We start from the raw sequence: 15,417 nt of genomic DNA, 5'->3' as shown, positions 1-15,417 counted from the left end.
TTTTTTTTTTTTTTTTTTTTTTTTTGTAACTGCATCTACTTTAATTAATCATAGAATTTGATTAATGGTTTCTGTAAAAAAATGAATTAATTCAAATAAAACAAATAACAAGATATATGAATTAGTCGGACAGTTCACCAAAACACATATATTTCAGAATCAGATCCTATATAAATAAAGATATATATAGCAATTTGAAGTATATGATATTATAGAATGGATATGTTTCAACTTTCAACATACGCTTAACATTATAAATTTTTGAGTCTTGGTTAGCACAATGATTAATGCATAATTAGATTAAGTGTATATGAAGCTTCATGGAAACCCGTACGAGATAGGACGGTCACTAGATTGTACAATCAAAGACCGTAATGTATACTATCCATTCTGATGATTCATCTAAACCGTACGTTTATAACTAATTAATTTTGTGAAATCGAGAATCTAATCTTGTAAGAAAAACTGTAAGCTTGTTGTCAGAGCAAACATGGACCCACGTTCTCTATGTCCCTAAGATGTGTATCAATCTCAATTCACTTCTTCGTTGCACCATTTTTTATTAACTTTTATTTTCTATTTTTAATCTCATTGAGATCTCCATTGCCCCTGCTGCACTCGACATTACAGCTCATATTTTCCTTATAATGCAATATTTAATTATTTTTCTTTATTATTAGTTTAAACTAATCATAATAGGGTATTTGTAGTTGAAACTCTAACTATTATCTATAGGTATCAATATAAATTATATATAAGCTTTAATTTTTTCTGTCCTAACTCCTAATTAAGTATGCATGTATACATGTTCCAACGTTCAGATTATATATTGACTAACTTTGAAGCGTGATTGTTTTTGCATATATTGTATTTATGTTTTTATGTAAAAGTCACCATTTTTTACAGGTAAACACGTACGTGTTTATATATACTATTTACCTACCTAGAAGAACACTCATCGCCATACACTATATAATGCATGTTTGAAACATATTTGACAACAAACATTTCGAAATCATTAAAAAGATTAATTATTACCCTGTTAAGCTACACGTATGTTTTGCCAACATAAATATATTTTTAGTTGTGAATTTGTGATTAAGAATTGGGATGCACATTTCCAAAGTGGACATTAATTATTAAATGCCACTAAGAAGAACCCTTGAACATAGTCTAATTCAATTTAAAGTTCATAAGGAAAAGGAACATTAACAGTGACAATAGCTAAGGTCTCTCGACAATGAGACAACCCGCTTTTAAAATATATACCAAATTGTAATAACGTATGTTGAATACTATTACAACTTGACCACTATTTATTAAATTTCTCCGTCGTCTCTTTAAATCAATAAGAAACTATTCATTGATACTGGACCAGCCTGTTTGAATCTTGTCCCATCCAAAAATCTCCCAATATATAAATAAAGAACCTTCACCCCTAAAACCGAAACCATCATTAACAACTTCAAAACTTTCTAAGCAAGAGAGTACTGAGAGAAGTCCTATATTCCTTCTATAAGTCCCTCAAATTATTTTAAAATAAAAATGGCTTTTTGGTCTGCTGAGAATGCTACTAAAGCCTATCTTAGTACATTGAAAACGGTAAGAGTTTATTTCTTTTCATATATTTGTAAAAATTACATGTGTCTCAATGTCTTAAGCAAATTTAGTCATGACTATCTAGTTTATTTACTTGATAATATCACATTTTGACATATCTCTATCTGCATTTTCAGGATCAAAGGACAAAAGAACCAAACGTTGCCGAATTCATATCAGCTCTAGCTGCCGGCAATAGCGCTAGAAAGATAGCCGTGGCTTGCGCCGGAGCAGCAAACGCCGACATACTCGTTGCCCTAATCGCAGCAGCTAACCAAACACGCGGTCAAGTTGTATGCGTTTTACGTGGCATCGAAGAGCTAATCATATCCAAGAAAATGTTGGAACCATCAGAGATTCATCAGATACAATTCGTAGTCGGAGAGTCTAACGACGACACTTTAATAAATGATCATTTTGGAGAAGCCGATTTCGTCCTCGTCGATTGTAACCTAGAGAACCACCAAGAGATCGTTATAAAGATCCTTAATCACCATGAAGAAAACGCAAGAACCGGCGGTGGTAGGGGTGTGGCGGTTGTGGTTGGTTATAACGCGTTTTCGAGAGGCTCATGGAGGTTTATCGATGGGAGGAAGACGCAGTTTTTGCCTATAGGAGAAGGGTTGCTTTTGACGAGGGTCAAAGATAATCAAAAGATGGTGATGATGAACGATCATCATCGTGACCATGCGAGGAAGAGTCGGTGGGTAGTGAAGGTTGATAAGTGCACTGGAGAGGAACATGTGTTTAGGGTTAGGGTTCCACGAGGAGAAGCCATTATAGAAGCTTAAATTCAAACGATCAAATCTTATATATATATATATATATATATATATATATATTGTTGGGTACTTTAGAGCAAAGATCACCTCTGTGATGGTTCAGACGAGTGAAAGTGTAAGAAGATTAGTTATCACGTATAAGTAATTAAGAAAGTTTTGATTGGTATTGGAGTGTTTTGTGTGGTGAGAAAAGTGATTTCTTCAAGTAAATGACTTTTTTTTGTTTGTAAGTGTAAATATGAAATGATGTTGTTTTGTTTTAAATTTATTTCTGATTTTGGATCTCTTTTTTTTTTTTTGTTCTTTCTTGGGCATATGTGCACGCATTGTTATTATTCAGATTCTGGATGTTTAGCAAATAAACTATTCAAAGATGCACATGCATGCATACGANCCCCCCCATCTCTTCCTTATCTATCATCCCCACAACTCATCACTCTCTTAGAAAATGACATATTTTCACTATACATAGTTACATACATATACACTAATACACAACAAAAACATTAACCAATCAAACATCAAAACGACCTGAAAAGAAAAACAAAAAAAAATGTAAGATTACATTTAAAATAAAATAAAACATTTATTTTTGTGAAATTGGACCACTCAAAAAAAACCTTAGTGTTAGGACTTGTAACCCATTTATTAATGGGCCTTTATACCGATTCCCATCTTTAAAAAGGCCCATTAATGATCTTCATCATCACACTCACTAAACAGAGAACAAAATTGATTCTCCTCTGAAAGAAAACCCTAAGAAAAACCCTGACGAAGTAAACAACTGTTTCTTCGTGATCGGAAAACATGGTGGCTGGTCTAAGAGAGTTCGCACTTAGGTCCAGAGATGGCTCCGGAAAGCCGGTACTTGACGAATCTAACGGCGAGGAACTTATGCACGTCCAGCCTTCCGTCGCCGTCGCTCTCGGAAACCGTCCCGTTGAGTCTCCCGGAACTCTCTACATCACTTCCAGGTGAATAATTTCTTTACTCAAAAATCTCTACTCCCTTCTTCTCGATCGNTTTTTTTTTTTTGTTCTTTCTTGGGCATATGTGCACGCATTGTTATTATTCAGATTCTGGATGTTTAGCAAATAAACTATTCAAAGATGCACATGCATGCATACGAAGATGGCATCTGAAACTAATAATATGAAACGAGAATATTAATTGATTAAAGTAAGCGTATGTATTTAGCTGTCTTGTACAATATTGTCAAAATAGATGTAGACGTATATATATTATTGAGGCGTACGTATAGTCTAATTTTCCGTGTTAACATTATTACAAAAAACCAACAATTCATGCTAAAACATTTTTTATCGTATTTCTTTCTTATAGTCACTCCGTCAATACAAACTTTCAAAGTAAAAATAAAATTCGCAAATACAATTATATAAAGTTCGTCTATAATCGTATGTTTGTGCTTCAATCACTTTTTGATTGTCGGATCGGAATCGAAAATTTTAGATGTATGACTTACTAGTTCATCAATTTTTTAAGGTGTATGATTTTATTTTTTGTCTGATTCTTTCGACTTTTGGTCATTTCATGCATTTCTCTTTCCATTTGACTCTAATATATATATATACCTTTAAGATATCCAAATTAATTATCATCAATCTACATTTGATAAGTCATTGAATTCAACTAGGCTTGTAAACAAAGCTAAGAGTTTTAAAATTTGTATCAAACCGACATCTACGGTATGAATATGTTAGACAATAAAAATACATAACAATTTGAAGAGAAGAGTCGTTGGTGATAATANCCGGAAAGCCGGTACTTGACGAATCTAACGGCGAGGAACTTATGCACGTCCAGCCTTCCGTCGCCGTCGCTCTCGGAAACCGTCCCGTTGAGTCTCCCGGAACTCTCTACATCACTTCCAGGTGAATAATTTCTTTACTCAAAAATCTCTACTCCCTTCTTCTCGATCGGAGATATATAAGTGCGCCGTAGCTTAATTTGGTACTTTTTTAATTTCGTTTTCAGGAAACTAATTTGGCTGAGCGATGTAGACATGGCTAAAGGTTATGCTGTTGATTTCTTATCTATATCGCTTCACGCTGTTTCTAGAGATCCTGAAGCTTACTCATCTCCTTGTATATATGCTCAGGTATTGATTTTAGACTTTGCTAGCTAAATAAGGGGAACTATGTTCTTCTTATTCATTGTGATTAGTTCTTAGGGAAAAGAAAAAAAAAAGTAGCTTTTGATGATTTTTAGTGCTCTTGTGATATGTTGTGATTGCTTCTTGTTGGAATTCGAGAGAATTGTTAACTGGATTCTAAGTTTATGGATTTATTTTTGAAGATTGAAGTTGGAGAAGATGAGGATGATGATGACTCTGATACTGAATCCACTGAGGTTTTGGACTTATCAAAGATCAGAGAGATGAGGCTTGTTCCTTCTGACTCTACGCAGTGTGAGTTTTTTTGTTTAGAGCTATTTGAATCACTATATAACAGTCTTGGATGTTAAAGCTGATATATCCTTTTTGTCTTTGTGTATTGAAAGTGGAGACGATGTTTGATGTATTCTGCGAGTGTGCTGAGCTGAATCCTGAACCTGTTGAAGGTAAACAACACAAGAGTACAGCTTTACTAACTATCATTTATTATGCAATTTTTTTTGTTGGTTACGTAGCCATTTACTGTTTTGTTTAATTATATTTTTTTCAGAAGAAGAAGAAGAAGAAGAAAGTGGGCATAATTGGGTGTTCAGTGCTGATCAGATGGATGTTCGTGGAGGAGGTAATGATTTCATACAACGAGATTGAATTTAAGAGTGTGTTAATGTTTCCATCTTTGAACGGTATGAAAGAAATGTGATGTTTGTTTTGTGTGTGTTTATAGCAGATGAAGATGCTGAGTGGCAAATATCTCAGAGTCCGACAAGTGTAATTGGTCATTCCAATGGAGATGAAGGTCTTGCTCAGCCTATGCTTGAGGTAATATAAATCATCTGCTTTCATTTCTTTTCTTCCTTTTATTTGTTTTTAAAAGATTTTAGCTGGTTTCATTGACTTTTTCATTCACCCTGCAGCTCCAAATCAATGATCAGAGGTTTGAGGATGCAGAAGAGATGGTTCATGAAAGTGAGACAAAGGATCATCACTAGACTGTTTATCAAATGTACTCAGAAAACATATTGGGTTTTATGTTAACGATATTTTAGCGATGAATGAGTTGTATTTTGTTAAACGATAAAATTGTTATGTTCTACTACTACTTTTCAAAAAGTGCCTATTTCAATCTTCCTCGTAAGACATCATCTCTTAAACTGAAATTAGATAAAGTAAACTATGATTGACTACTTAGCGAAGTCTTGTAAAATCAGAAAGGTCGAAGGAACTTAAATTGAGAGTAGAGAAGGCAATTATAAAATCAATCTTCAAAATCTATTCAATTCAGAAAACGCAAGAACTTAGGTTTCACTACAACAAAAACATTCCTTTTTATCCAACTCAACCGGGAGAGAGACGCATGTGTAGTTAAGAACCGAGGAAAGAAGATTGTTGCTTAAAGAGAATTCCAAAAGAGAAGGCAAAAAACAGAAGTAGGGTTGATCTACGAGTCGGCGATGGTGACCTCGACCTCAACACCAGGTTCAATGGTAATGGAAGTGATCTGCTTGACAACATCAGGAGAGCTGAAGAGATCAATCACACGCTTGTGAACCCTAAGTTCAAATCTGTCCCATGTGTTGGTTCCTGTTACACAACACAATAGTTAAAAGAGTCTCAGCCAATGTGAAGAGACACTTGTAGTGACAGCGTAGAGTACAATATTATTGAGCACAATCACATGTTCTAAGACTAAAATCCTTAGTTTAATCAAGTAAATGATGAACTAAGGGATGGTTCCGAAAACAAGAAATCCAAAACACAAGCTCTTCTAGTGTTTCTCTAAGACATAAAAGATGAGATGAGCAAAATTATACCTTCACCACAAGGAGCTTTTCGGGTAGTGATCTTAAGAACCTTAGTGGGCATTCTCACTGGTCCCTTAACTCTTAGTCTCTTTTCCTTAGCTCCACGAACCAAATCAGTGCACACTACATATCATTTGCAGCAACATAATATAAAACAATGACTTAGTATTTGATCCAAAATCACCAAATTCAAATATTTCATCTTTCAATCCATTGAAATGATCACTGAAGCAAAGCAAAGACCTATTTTGGAATGGTTCCAATACAATGAATCTTACATCGAAATGATTGGTCAAAAAAAATACCTTTTTCCAAGTTCTTAACATTCTTGGAGGAGAGAGTGATCCTGATCTTGTGAATTTGCTCAAGTGGTTCGTCCAAACCAGCCTTAGTTGGCTTCATTGCTTGGTAAGCCATATTTTTAGCTCAGCTTCTTCTGTACAATCACAGACATACGAAACCGATGGATCACATTAACCGAGATTCTCAGGTAAACATGTAAAAAACAAATTTGGATGAAGTGAAGAAACCTGAGAGAGACGAACGAAGCTCGACGGCGTATTGCTGCTTTTTTTTGCTGCAAGGAAGGAAGGACCCGGAAGTTTAACCTAAGAGACGTTTTATGGCATATCAAAAAAAAAAACCCTAATTTTTATGGACTTATTGGGCCCAATCTATGTACGGCCCAATAACTAATAACTAAGAACAGAGTTAGTTGTAATGTCGATGCCAGATTTGGAGGATCTGTTATAGTTTGAGACTTGACAATATTTGCAAATGTGAAGGTATTGTTCGGAAGCTAGATGATAAAACGTCATGAGCTACCAATGGGAGGCCTCAGAGAGTCACACAAGTAATAAATGTAGAAGAGCACTCTTACATACATAATCTATGAAGAGAGACTAGAGAGTTTTTGTCAAAGTGAGACAAAGGGTTAGTTTTTTGTTCACTTATGTAAAGCTAAAACAGAGTTTGTCAGTTGTCACAATATAGTCAAAACCAAAACGAAAAGAACTAAAACCTTTTTGGATGTTCTTCACATTCTTAGAGGAGAGAGTAATCATGATCTTGTGACTCTGCACAAATGGCTCTTCCAAACCAGCCATTTGTGGGCTTCATTGCTTGGTAAGCCATTTTTTTTTTCTTGTTATAGTTAGTATCTAGTAAACAGTAGACATTATACAAAACCCAACACATAAGCAATTAGACAAAATAGAGTACCAGTTTAGGAACACAAAAGGATTACATAACCTGATGAACACAAACACACTAGGAGGCACACAATAGACAAGATTTGAGAGGTGACACTGATAAGAGACACTACTCTCTTATTCAAGCCACCTCATTATTATTTTTTGTCTGCATAATTAAAAACATTCAGAACAGTAAGCAAACTAAAGAGGCTAGTTAAATTATTCCCCAGTCACAAACACAACAAAAACAGCCCCCAAATCACAAACACACACAGCTCCATCACTCTTCTTCTGTTTCAAGCATCTGGACGATCTGAGTCACTCCGTCTGCGATTTCTTTGCGGATCAAACTGTCTGGCATATCGAATGTCCTTCTTCTCATCGACAATGATTTCCCTCCCTGTGGTTGCGGATCTACCACATCCAACATTGCTTCAAGCTCATCCACCATGGATCTCTTTGCTCCTCGAACCATTACATCAACTCCCTGATACCAAACAAACACAAGTTTTGTTCTTAACACTCAGAGCTTTAAAACATATTTAGCTTCATCTAATTCTATACGTCATATGATTTGCAAAAAGCAAAGGCATTCCCTTTACGGTAAAGGGCTTACAACTTATCCCATTGGAGAGCTGGACTAGATGATTTTAAGAGTGTAATTAACTAGATTGAGACTATGAGTCGATGACATACCTCTATGGCATCAACAGTGAGGAGGAGTACAATGATTTTTTCTGAGAATTTCTGGCGCTCCTCTGCATCACGAGCAATCAAGCGACGGTAGCTGAAGTTGTGGAATGAAGCTCTTAGCTCCTTCAGTTTAGTCTTTGCAATAGCTAGATCACGAAGAGCACGCAGTGATTTAGAGCGACGAATCAAATAAGCTTTGAAGGCCCTCTGGATCATCGCAGCCGCATAGTCAGGTGGCATTTCCTTGTTCTTCCCCTTCTTAGCCCTAACAGCTCCATTTCTTCTCGAAAACGCCTTTAAAACCACAACCATTTATAGAAACAACGTAGTAAGTACATCAAGCTTTCGTTAAAAATCACATCCAAAGAAATGTCTCACTAAGTCTTATGTCTGTGTATAAAACTCTTTATAATCACTCTGTTTTGCTAAGCTTATTACCACCACTCATACTACATAAAGATTTCTACTTTTGAAGACACAAAACTCAACCTCAGTTCAAAAGTCATACCTATCACCATCAAAATAGAACTACTGTTCCCAACCAACTTCATGACAATGACTAAAGCAGAGTAAAAAATAACGATATTTAACTTACCTTCCTGAGGATGATAGCTCCATGTTCTTGCGACTCATCTTCTTCTTCCTCCTCCTCTTCCTCGATGGCTACAACACGAGTTTTCTCCTTCTTCTTGCTCTTCTTCTCCTTCTTCTCCTTGTCCTCATGCTTCTTTTTCTCGCATCCAGTAGAAGCCTTGATGATGTAAGTATGCGAAACCTCTCCATTCTCCCTCTCACTCTTCACCTCCGTCGTCCAATTGTAACTTTTCTTCTTCTTCTTCTTCTTCTCCTTCTCCGCTTCAGCAGCAGCAATGGCTTTGGCCTTGGCCTTGGCCTTCTCCTTCTTCAAAGCAACAAGCTTTAAACTTTCTTCATCCTTCTTCCCTCCTTTAACCTCAGTCGTCCATTTATACTTTTTCTCTCCAGGACCTTCAAACTCAGCTTCCCACTTGTACTTGCTCTCCTTCTCCCCATCCATCTCCGCCTCCACCTTGTACTTCCTCCCCGGTGGTCCTTGAATCTCCGCTTCCCATTTATACTTCTTCTCACCACTTCCCTTAATCTCTTTGGTCAATGTATACTTCCTATCACAGTCACGGCTCTTAGGACTAACCAACCTATCAAACTTGGATTCCAAATCAGAAACACGATCACAAAGATACTTGAGAGGATACTCCGGCTCAAGCCTCCGACGAATCACCTTGTACTTGCAAGAAGAAGAGGGAGATTTGTCGATCTGAACCAGATCCGTCACTGTCTCGAATAGATCGAGTGGACTAGGGGATGAGAAATGGAGTAGATCCTCAACATCGTCGTCGTCGATGAAGGAAGGAAACCCTAAAAACAATGAGGAAGGTTCAACAATGGTGGTGAGTGGTGAACACGTGTACGGGTCGATGAGATCGAGTCTATGGAACCAACTCATGGTTTTTGTTTGTGAACTCAACGAATCAGGTCACACGAGTTTAAAAAGCTTTGACAGTGTAATAATAATAAAAGCTCTTTTGGATTGGTAGTGTGATGAAGAATGATGGACTTACGAGAATATATGAATGAAGCTTTTTAATTTTTTTTTTTTTTTGTTTTTTTGACAAATTCATTAAAGGCAAAGAGAAAAAGAAGAAGACAAACTATTGACAAAAAAAGCTAAGAACGGTCAGAAACTGGTGGGCCTTATATGGGTAAATTTGACATTTAACGAAATTCCGGTTTGGTTATTTCCATGCCTTGATTATTTACTAAGCTTACTATTATTAGGCTAGCAATTGAATGCTAGTGTAATATTTTATTTCATTAATGGCGTGATATTTGTTTGTTATGAACATTCTTTATTCGACGTGTAAATTGGTTTTGCTAGGGCTAACCGGTTTGATTAGATGAATAGATGAGGCGGATATTGAAGATAACCGGGTGTTTGACTGTTTGAGAGAGATTTTTGACCGTGAAACGTGTGAATTATTACGTCGACAAGAGAATCTTTTCGGTGGGATTTACAACCTGGTAAAAGATGGCACGTGGGTCCTTGTTCTTCCCCACACGTGATCCACACCAAACCAATCTTACGTTATTTTTTGAATTCAGTTTCTCGGTTCTCACTATGACAACAAAAAAGTGCCAAGAGACTCCAAGCAAACAAAAAAGATACCAATTAATCATATAGAAATCAATAATCTACTGAAAATAACACAATACTCAATGAACCACAACAACAACCACTACAAAAAAAAATGAGTCCGCTGTCACGTAACATTCCATCATAATAAATTTTTTTTGGTGAATAGTTATAATACACTGGTCACAAAATTTTTTTAGTCACTAAAACGCCACACGAGTTGTGACTAACTCATACGTATCTATTTCGTCACCAAATGTAACGATTTGTAAACGTATCTAAAATGTCACAATTGCTTACTAAAATTATCGTCCCAAATACGTTTTATTTCATGACCGAAATCACGTATCAAGTTAGTCACTATTTACGACGCCGCTTTAGTCTCAAAACTCACACTTAGTGACCTGTTAAATGTCACTTTTCCGTCACGGTTACTTACTAAGAACATGTATCAAAACTGTCATTCATTATGACAAAACTTTAGTCTCAATCGTTGCTAATTGGTCAAAAATATCAACTAAAACATTGTTGCAATTATGACCAAAACCATCATCCTCTGGATTTTAAAAATTATTGTTACAATGATACATAATTTATATATTAATAATTAAAATAATATTTTTAAAATAGTTTATTATTTTATAAATTAAAATAAAAAAAAAAACAATATCCAACAATATGCTAATCCAAATCAAATTTATGAAAAATAAAATAACATCATATAAAATAAAAATAAAAAACCATAGTATTATGAATAAACTAAATAAAACCAAACCAAACTTAATTAAGTAGCAATTATAAATAAAGCCAAACCAAACTCGATTACATAGAAATTCTAGGGGAACTTGTGAAAACATAGTTATCCTCTTGTGTTTGGAGACGTTTCTCAAGAAGTAAGTTTCCATCAGGACTCTTTTTCAATTCATTTTCAAGTTCTTCAAGTCGATAGGTTAATATACCCACTTCTTCTTCGGTAGATTGTGGAACATATGAATCACCCAAAGACATAGAAATTCCATTGTGTAGTGACCCAATTCCAAATACATAACCTTATTTTGATATTCCAGCAATCTATAATAAAAAACACACAATTATAAATAATTATATGTATTTTCAAACCCAAAAAAGGTAGTAAATTTATAACTGAGCAAAACATATGTAACTATGCATAATTTAATCTATAACTATTACCTTAACATAAATTTCGTTTTTCTCCACTTGGTTTAAACCTTCACCATTTGAAGTGTTACAAGAGTTCTTCCACATGTTCATCAAATTTTTGTGTAATGAGTCGATTATATATAACCCGTAGAAAAGTGAAAAGGTATTCACTCCACAAGTATATACAATTATATGTAGCCTTAGAAAAGTCTAATACGTTTATATACAATTATATATAACACCGATCGTAATACGTTGCTAGACAAACGAGGGTAATACAAAAAAGAACAGAGCACCGAACACTTAAAAATGTAAAATAAAAAAAAATAACAGAACACCCAAAAATGTAAAAAATAGAGCACCAAAAGATGTAAAAAACAGAGCACCACCGAAAAGTTAAATGGTAATCACTCTACAATACAGATCTAATAATTTAATGGAAGAAAATGATCAGTAACCTTGCAACAGTGGATAGGTGAGAGCGAGAGAGAAGAAGCGGCTATAAAGAAAACTAATAGAGTTTTTAATTAGGGTTATAATTTAAAGGTCACCTATATTTCTTTAAATACTTGTGAAGGTTTAAGGTATGATATATTTAAGAGGGAAAAGTCCAAAAATTATTGAAATATTTGGGAAATTTTTAAGCACTTGGGAAATTTGGTTCAACATCTCGATTCGGTGAATCACAAAATTTGGAGAGAGAGAGCGATACGGCCCAAAGCGATAAGGAAAAGAAAATTATTTTTTTTAATAAAATAGTAATAATAATAAGGTTACAATGTTCATAAAAATTATATAAAGGGAATGACATAACAAAATTGTGCTAAAATTAAATTCACTCTTCATCGCTTAGCTCTGGATCAGAGTTTTCGCCTTCACCATCTGATTCAAAATACGGTTCTTCTTCTTCTTCTATATCATCAATATCTTCTACTTCTCCATGTAGATCTATTAATGTCTCAAATTCCAATAGATTAACATCAACAACCGAATTACTGTTTTCAGATTGAATTGCAGTCAAATCCACGGTAAAAATACATAGGCCAACTAGTAACTTTGAGCATCGGACCATGGGCAAGTGATCCTAACCACTTTGGGTATAAATTATCACTCCAATTTTCTTCCACCTGATTTAATCAATAAAAGAATAATCAGAATAGCACTACAACTGAATCAGAAGTGATTTCTTTATATTCATGCTGTTTCAGGAATTAAGTGGTGAATATGAGATGGATGGACATGAAGTAAGCTTAAGATGAATGTTTAACTATAAGTTAAAATAGTTATCTACTTTAAAATAATATATTTTTTTTTAGTTTTAAGGAAAATTTTGAAATGTTAACAATGATGATGTAATTGACTTATTTTATAAAAGTAAGTTTTTAGTTATTAATCTATATTTTCCTTCATAAAATACAATGATTATTCTCTATATTAAAAAGTCACAAATGTGTGACAAATAATTTTGTCTCAAATAAATGTCACTATTTGTGACTACATGATTGTAGTAAAACCGTCACATTTGTTACAATTAATAATATCGACAATATTTAGTCGCTAATAAAGACAATTTTTGGTGAAGATTTAATTCATAATAATATTGTGATGAAATAATTACTAATTTATGACTGGAAAATTATGTCACAACAAAATATCTAAACGATCTGGTGACAAAAAATTTTCATTCCAAACTAACGTCACAATGACATCTTTTTTTTTGTAGTGAACAAAATGTTTACTCTTATGTTTTAGTTGTATTTGTGCAAGTGAGACTAAGGGCCACAACATATTTTTTCCACTTATGTAAAGCGAAAACAGAGTTGTTTGCATCTAGTATATTAGCATCAAATAGGATTTTAAACTGAGAGTAGAGAACGTAATTATGGTCTCATCTTGATAGCTGTAAATAAAAACTCAACAAAGGCAAAATCTCCTCGACTAAGAAAACACAAGAACTAAGCTACAAAACATCGGTGATGGAAGTGATTTGCTTGACCACATCAGGAGAGCTGAAGAGATCAATCACTCGTTTGTGAACCCTAAGTTCGAAACTGTCCCATGTATTGGTTCCTGTATACTGACAACACCAATAGTTAAAAGAGTCTCAGACGACAATGTGAAGAAACACTTGCAGTGACAGATTAGAGAGCAATATTGAGCACAATCACATGCTCTAAGACTAAAATCCTTAGTTTTTAACAAGTAATGAAGTAAATGAACTAAAAATGGATGGTTCCGAATCCGATAAACACATTATCCAAAACTCAAGCCCTTCTAGTGTTTTTTTGACCTAATCCCAATACACTAAAACCTCTATAAATTAATAATTATTAATTTATAGAGAGATTTTCCTAATTTGATTAAAAAATATTAAAAATAAGATTTAATCATTACAACTAATATTTTTATAAATTCAATGACAAAGAAAATAACAATTATCATATTTTAAAGATATCACTCAAAAAAATTTATATAATAAAAATCTTAAAAATGAACTCTAGTCAAAATTAATGTGTATATATATATACATATATTTAGATAATTTTATATAATTATTAGTTTATATTATTGATAGTACCATATATTTATAAAGGATTTTAAAAAAAATTATTATTTTATTATATTATGGAATAGTGTTTAAAATTACACTAGTCCTAACTTGGGACTAGAAAAATTTATTAATTTATAGATACTATTAATTTATCGAATATTAATTTATAGAGGTTCTACTGTATCATTACAACTAATATTTTTATAAATTCAATTACAAAGAAAATAACAATTATCATGTTTAAAAGATATCACTCAAAAAATTTTATATAATAAAAATCTTAAAAATGAACTCTAGTCAAAATTAATGTGTATATATATATATATACATATATTTAGATAATTTTATATAATTATTAATTTATATTATTGATGGTACCATATATTTATAAAGGATTTTCAAAAAAAATATTATCTTATTATATTATCGAATAGTGTCTAAAATTACACTCTAATCCCAAGTTGGGACTAGAGAAATTTATTAATTTATAGGTATTATTAATTTATCGAGTATTAATTTATAGAGGTTCTACTGTAGGAGTCTTTATTTAAATCACTGCCGTTTCTTTGACTCTTTTTCTAGAGGGATACTCTTAAGTAAACAAAACAGGTACGAAAGCTATAATTGTAAACCATGATCAAATTTATGGAAGCATTGGTTTATACATTTCTTTTAGGAATAATTTTTTTTAGGGAACCACCTAAAATTTCAACTAAAAAATGAAATAATTTTTCATTATCTTCATTGACGTAATCAGCTAGTCCCCGTGTTCCTCGAATGGATCTCTTAGTATATAAGAGAGACCTCGAAGAAAAAACCTAAAATATTATGGGCTTTATTCAGCCCAATAACTTTAGGGAGCTTATGTATTATTCTTGGCCTAATTACTTGGAAAAACTATTTATCTTTTTAATAATTTGAATTAAAATACAAACTTATTATATGATTATTTAATTCTTAAAAAATTATAAAGTATATAAACGTTCTGTAATAAAAAGCCAATTCTAGAAGATAACTAAAAATATCTTAAGCACCGTGTTTTTTTTTTTGGTCAACTAAGAAGAAAACATGAACTGCTTAAATTATAAATTTAGCAAAAAAAAAAAAAAGATTTGGAGTTGTTTCTAGGAAATGGGGAAGACATGCATTTTGTTGGAAGCACGTAGTTTCAATTTGGACACTCTCCACATGAATATTTTATATTCTATAGAAAACTATACAATATATACATCATTTCTTTATTTTAATTTAGGTGTTCTAAAAAATTAACTAAAATTATATCCAAATTTTAATCCAAACAAAAAAAAAAGGTCAGAAATTATCACTGATAAT

At 33.2% G+C, this 15,417-nt stretch overlaps 4 protein-coding genes across 8 annotated transcripts; 2 read left to right on the top strand and 2 right to left on the bottom strand.

The window, feature by feature from the left end:
* On the top strand, window positions 1,422-2,656 carry LOC104726801. Its single transcript, XM_010445749.2, has 2 exons — window positions 1,422-1,602; window positions 1,737-2,656. The coding sequence occupies exons 1-2, from the start codon at window positions 1,546-1,548 to the stop codon at window positions 2,388-2,390; spliced, it is 711 nt and encodes a 236-aa protein (XP_010444051.1). The 5' UTR covers window positions 1,422-1,545; the 3' UTR covers window positions 2,391-2,656.
* Window positions 3,099-5,642, top strand: LOC104726800 (chloride conductance regulatory protein ICln). Of its 4 annotated transcripts, none has more exons than XM_010445747.2 (8): window positions 3,099-3,269; window positions 4,188-4,273; window positions 4,377-4,500; window positions 4,698-4,809; window positions 4,902-4,961; window positions 5,066-5,137; window positions 5,243-5,334; window positions 5,430-5,642. In XM_010445747.2, the coding sequence occupies exons 1-8, from the start codon at window positions 3,189-3,191 to the stop codon at window positions 5,502-5,504; spliced, it is 702 nt and encodes a 233-aa protein (XP_010444049.1). In that variant the 5' UTR covers window positions 3,099-3,188; the 3' UTR covers window positions 5,505-5,642. The 4 variants fall into 4 exon arrangements, with proteins under 4 accessions (XP_010444049.1, XP_010444047.1, XP_010444050.1 ...); XM_010445745.2 differs by having other exon boundaries at window positions 5,240-5,334; XM_010445748.2 differs by lacking the exon at window positions 4,188-4,273 and having other exon boundaries at window positions 3,099-3,355.
* Window positions 5,720-6,933, bottom strand: LOC104726799 (40S ribosomal protein S20-2). 2 transcript variants are annotated; one of them, XM_010445743.2, is made up of 4 exons: window positions 6,848-6,933; window positions 6,623-6,753; window positions 6,327-6,440; window positions 5,720-6,096 (listed from the first exon to the last, which is right to left on the bottom strand). In XM_010445743.2, exons 2-4 carry the CDS (start codon window positions 6,732-6,734, stop codon window positions 5,954-5,956), a joined length of 369 nt encoding a protein of 122 aa, XP_010444045.1. In that variant the 5' UTR covers window positions 6,735-6,753; window positions 6,848-6,933; the 3' UTR covers window positions 5,720-5,953. The 2 variants fall into 2 exon arrangements, with proteins under 2 accessions (XP_010444045.1, XP_010444046.1); XM_010445744.2 differs by having other exon boundaries at window positions 6,623-6,750.
* Window positions 7,495-9,810, bottom strand: LOC104726798 (BAG family molecular chaperone regulator 7). The gene is made up of 3 exons (XM_010445742.1): window positions 8,799-9,810; window positions 8,207-8,497; window positions 7,495-7,997 (listed from the first exon to the last, which is right to left on the bottom strand). Exons 1-3 carry the CDS (start codon window positions 9,684-9,686, stop codon window positions 7,791-7,793), a joined length of 1,386 nt encoding a protein of 461 aa, XP_010444044.1. The 5' UTR covers window positions 9,687-9,810; the 3' UTR covers window positions 7,495-7,790.

The sequence above is a fragment of the Camelina sativa genome, chromosome 11, assembly GCF_000633955.1.
Source record: "Camelina sativa cultivar DH55 chromosome 11, Cs, whole genome shotgun sequence".
In the NCBI taxonomy this organism is placed as follows: domain Eukaryota; kingdom Viridiplantae; phylum Streptophyta; class Magnoliopsida; order Brassicales; family Brassicaceae; genus Camelina; species Camelina sativa.
This window is presented reverse-complemented; position numbering and strand designations above follow the sequence as displayed.